Source organism: Dendrobium catenatum, unplaced genomic scaffold, assembly GCF_001605985.2.
Source record: "Dendrobium catenatum unplaced genomic scaffold, ASM160598v2 fragScaff_scaffold_1165, whole genome shotgun sequence".
Taxonomy (NCBI): domain Eukaryota; kingdom Viridiplantae; phylum Streptophyta; class Magnoliopsida; order Asparagales; family Orchidaceae; genus Dendrobium; species Dendrobium catenatum.
In genome coordinates, this window is record NW_021319627.1 from 546257 (window position 1) to 551773 (window position 5517).

A 5517-nucleotide genomic window follows, 5' to 3' on the forward strand; every position below is an offset into this window, starting at 1 on the left:
ATTCGGGATACACGCGGCATTCGCCCTCTCCCAATCAAGGGGTCTCACATCCTTGGTGGATTCTCCCGACCTCTTCCACACAGGTTAACGTCATCGAGCAAAGGCTCCGACATACAACCTCGGAAAGGTCCTACATCCTTGGTGGATTCTCCCGACCTCTTCCACACAGGTTAACGTCGTCGAGCAAAGTCTCCGACATACAACCTCGGACAGGTCCTACATCATTGCCGGATCCAATATCGGTTAACATCATCGAGTAAAGGCTCTGACAAACAACCTCGGATAGATTATACATCCTTGGTTAACGTCATCAGAATGTCGTCAATGGACTTCTGCACAAAGTTAAATTTCTACACGATTTTAAATTTCCTCTTGTAGCTGAACTTTTGCCTTGCAGGACTTTCGACGGACTAATACCCGAAGCTAGAATTCTTCCTGTCGTTTGACTAATACCCTTCGTCGGACTTCTGTCTGTCAATGGACTTTCATCGGTCTTCTGCCAGAGGTCGTACTTCTACCTGACGTCGCACTTCTGCATGTCGTCTGACTTCTGCTTGTCAGCGGACTTCTACTCGATGTCAGACTTCTGCTCGTTAGCAGACTTCTACTTGTCATCAAACTTCTCCTCGTCGACGAACATTCATCGGTCTTCTGCTCGAGGCCGTACTTCTACACGACGTCGGACTTCTCCTTGTAGTCAAACTTCTGCTCGTCAGCAGACTTCTACTCATCGTCGGACTTCTGCCCATCGATGAACTTTCATCGGTCTTCTGCCCCAGGCCGTACTTCTACACGACGTCGGACTCCTCCTTGTCGTTAGACTTCTGCTCGTCAGCGGACTTCTACTCGTCGTCGGACTTCTGCCCGTCGACGAACTTTCATCGATCTTCTGCCCCAGGCCGTACTTCTACACGACGTCGGACTTCTCCCTGTCGTCAGACTTCTGCTCGTTAGCGAACTTCAACTCGTCGTTGGACTTCTGCCCGTCGACAAACCTTTGTCGGTCATCTACCCGATGCTGCACCTCTTCCCGACTTCGTACTTCTACTGGATGTCGGACGTCTACCAGTTAATAGACTTTCATCAGTCTTCTTCCCGATGCTGTATGACTACCCGACGTTGAATTCCTACCTGTCATCATACTTCTCCCCGACACTGGAAGTATACCTATCATTTCAACCTCCCTCCTTACAACGGTCTCTCTGACCTCCATCTCCAACCAACTGATTAACATCAGACCTCTGTAGGATCTCTCAAAGAAGAGAGGGGCCTCAAAAAATCAAGGGAATGCCTCAATAGCAAGGACAGAGGGAGAGGAGAAGAGAAGAAGGGGAAATCTCCGGACTTCCTCGCCAAGAGAGGGGCCTCGAAAAATCGAGGGAAATCCTCAATAGCAAGGACAGAGGGAGATGAGAAGAGAAAAAAAGGAAATCTCCAGACTTCCTCGCCAAGAGAGGCCCCTCGAAAAATCAAGGGAATGCCTCAATAGCAAGGACAGAGGGAGAAGAGAAGAAGGGGGAATCTCCGGAGTTCCTCGCCAAGAGAAGGGCCTCGAAAAATCGAGGGAAAGCCTCAATAGCAAGAACAGAGGGAGAGGAGAAGAAGAAAAGAAGAAAGGAGAAGAAGAAGAGAAGAAGAGAAGAAAAAGAGGAGAAGAAGAGGAGAGGAGCAATTTTTCTTAAGGCCTAAGGGGCCTATTTATAGGTTTTGAAGAAAATGGGAGGGAGTTATTGCCATTTTCGAAATACCTATTTTTTCTAATTTTTTTTTTGAATTTTTCTGATTTTTTGGACCCAAAAAAGATAAAAAACGGCCTCTTTACACGAGCGGGCCCCACCTAAGTCGGTGGCAGCGAATTGACTCAAAAAAAAAATTTCGATTCGCGGACTCTTCACGCGGATCGCTGCGCTGGCAGCACAGCAGCGCACGAGCCCACAGAAGGACGGCCGGCCGGCCAGCCGGTGGCAGCACAGCAGCGGAGCTGGCCCAGCACACAGGCCGGCCCGGCCGGCGCAGCCACGCAGCCGCAGGCGCACACAGCCCAGGCGCGGGCGCGGTCCAGCCCCAGGCGACGCGTGGGAGCAGCGGCGGCGTTCCGCGCGGAGGCGGCGGCGGCGGCGGCGGCCGACCGGCCGGTTCGGCGGTTCGGCTGCCGGTCCATTCCGGGCCCGAATTTCGTCCCCGAAAAAGCCCAAATTTGACGTTTTCGGGTCCCGGACAGTTTTTCCCGCACGTTCCGACTCGTTATGACACTTTCCACTCAACGAGGCCTTTTATGGGAAGGTTCGAACAAGATGTTTAATTTTGAAAGTATTTTTGGTGTTAGACCAATACAAATTGTCGACCCATGTATTTTCGGACTCCTGGTGCTTCGACGTCGAAAATAGGGGGGCTAACTGATACGTCATCACAAAATTATCTGATGGGCACGAATCTCGAGGCAAATCAGTTCGGGAAACTTCCAAAAAATTAATTTTGGGAGCATATGAACTCCGATTCAGCGAGCTTATAGTCAACTGAGCGTCTCGAAAATACGAACCCAACGATTCCAGACAACCCAACCGAGCCCAAATGATCCAGAATCAAGGGTTCAAAGCGCTGTTGGAAAGTTCAAAACCGCAATTTAGTACCAAAGGTCCTCCGATTTTGACGAGCTTATACTCGAATCGAACGGCTCGACGAGACGCATCCGAACGAGCCCCAAGATCATTGAATTCCGACATCATTAAGGCCTTCAAATGACCACGAACGGTGCATGATCAAAGGATTCGATATCGGCGTCCATCCAAAACCACTCACAATTCGCCACCTTGTCTCACACTAATTTACGGCTATCGCACTCCAGAAAAACCTATAAATAGACCCTCATTCTACAACATACAGGGGGCTCAAGTGAAGAGAGAGAAGAAGGAGAGAGAAGGGGAAAAGGATCCTCACCTCCTCGACACCTGCCGGAGCTCTTCTGCGCCTGAAAACACGAACTCTGCCGGATTTTCAGAGAACGCCAGAATCTGCCCAACTTCCATGGATGCTGAAATTCTTCCCAATTTACCAAGAAGAATTCCTCATCGACGCCGAACTCCCGCCAAGTGAAGCCAGAGTTCTCTGCCACCAACAGACGCGCGGACTTCTACCGACGTCGACCTTCACTCTTCGCCAAGCTTCTACCCGACGCCGGACTTCTACCGGTTATCGGACTCCGCTGGACGTCTATGCGAAGTGCATTCTTTTCATTGCTGGACTCTAACCTGATGCTGTCCTATGATTCTTCGTTCGTCAGAGCTACAGTCCTTCGACCTCACGTCGCCAGCCGACTACGGTCCTCCTGACTTAACGTCGCCCGCTCGACTACAGTCTTTTTGACATCCGTGCCCGTTGAATACGGTCCTCCTGACTATGTCGCTCACAGGAATACTCCTCCGACCTCCGTCGCCCGCCGACTACATCTCGCTCTGCTACGTCGCCCGCCGACTAACAATCCTCCGTCGTCAGCTGACTACGGTCCTCCTGACCTACGTCGCACGCCAAACTGCAGTTCCTTCTACACAAACGAACTACCTCGATAGTAATCTTGTATTTACATCATGTAATGTACTCCATCAGATGTACATCAAGCTAAAGGCCTTCTCCCAAGAAGGGTCTCATTGTAATCGACTGGCAATACTAGTGGATTCGTTCAAACTGGGCTAGGCCCGTGGTTTTTCCACCCTTTTTACAGGGTTTCCACGTAAAAAATCTTGTGTCTATAAATGCTAGACCCTCTCTCCCATATCTCTGCTGCCGATCTTGTACAATGCTAAAGACGTAAATAATAATTTCTCTAACCGCCGCGAATACTCCTGACGCAAACAAGCATTGCGACAATATGTTATGTCTTAGTCTAACAATTTAACAAAGAATTATAATGACAACATAAGGGTGTCAAGCTCCCCCAGCAATTTTAAGCATAGGTATATAAATATGGTGGGCTCGATATTATTTTTTTTTAAATTAACTTTTCTTCTAAACTTAGATTGCACCCTCTTTCTTATGTGATTTAGTGTTTGATATTCGTACAAACTAAGAGCATTAAATTAGTATTTCTCTATCTCTGTAAGATATTCGGACAACAACAGTTTAACGCCGTCCTGTGAAAAAGGGTTCCTGACTAGGGGGTAATTTTGCTCTAAATCTACAAAAGTCATTCATGTCAACATCATGGCATTATTGCAAATTTATATTCATGAATTATAATTTTGATGATAACACATTTCTGATATTTTGTTTTTCTTAATGACTGTCTATCTATACGTTTCAGATCCAAAAATCAAAACTACAAATCAAGTCAGCTCAAGATTTAGGTAGATTAGGACTTATAGCTTAAAATGTACTTATAGGTATTTTCCTTTTCTTGAGTCAATTGTAACAAGTGGATCTTGATGCTAAGTAAACCTTTCACACAGATGCACACTTAGAGGAAAAATTCATATTATTAGAGTTTTTTTATTTTGATCAAATCGTTCGGGATGATCCCAAATTATCTTGGATGATCAGTTAATAATAGAACCCTAATTAGGCATCTTGGTTAAGCATTTGCAATATAAGCAAATCATCCCAAACGAATTAGTATCATCTAGGATGATAAGCTCAAATCGATAAGAATCACCGCCATAATCTTTTTAAGCATGTTTATTTTTGGACATAGGTCCTGAATGAGCATTATAATTATGCTAAATTAGTTTGGGTAATTTAAGGAAATCAATTAAGGTTTGATGGCTCAATCTATCATCCGGAAATCCGTAAGATCGTACGGGACATAGTTAAACAACCTTAGTTCCTCCTAGATGACGCAGAATGATGTTCTGGACATGTGTATGTTTTGACTAATTTCTGGGATGACAATCCAAAATCATCCTGGATGATCAATTTACTTTTCCATCATCCAGAATGCAATCAAGATGATATTCTAATGATCTCATGATTTGAACTAATAGTACAGGACGATGTCCTCTCCTTCTAGACGATCAGACATAGTCCTTTAATAGTCCTACTCTCCGAGATCATCCTGGTGATGACTGAATTTGTAATGATCGTACAGGAGATCCATGATCGCATCGTGAATTTATCTATGTCGGTTTATTAACAATTAAGAGCAATATTTAAAACTTTTGTATATAAGACCTCTCATTATCCTCAAAGATTGTATCTTTTGCTGATGTTTGACCTGAGAGCTGAAATTGAAACTTAAATTTGCAAAAAGAGCATGAAATCTTTTACTTAAATCATCTATAATTATAGCAATCAAACTCATCAATTACTTGATGAGTTTGATGAGTTAAATAAAAAAGCATTTTGAGTTGGTTATAAGCATGATTCATTGAAGGTATCCCCTATATCACTTAAAAAGATTTTAAAACTATATTGATGAATATGAAAATAGAACTACACCCACACATGATTTAAAGCCAAAGTTCTTAAAATCAGGAAGAGACACTATAACCAAATGGATTAGTAAACCATCTTCTTGGTGTTAGATAT

At 44.8% G+C, this 5517-nt stretch overlaps 1 protein-coding gene across 1 annotated transcript in view; it reads right to left on the bottom strand.

The window, feature by feature from the left end:
• The window catches only part of LOC114580657 (translation initiation factor IF-2-like), a 3399-nt gene extending 1238 nt beyond the window's left edge, over positions 1–2161 (bottom strand). The window contains exon 1 of the mRNA XM_028698871.1: positions 1896–2161. Within this exon, the coding sequence (XP_028554704.1) occupies positions 1896–2161 (266 nt within the window). The remainder of the gene's footprint in view (positions 1–1895) is intronic.
• Positions 2162–5517: the final 3356 nt, after the last annotated feature.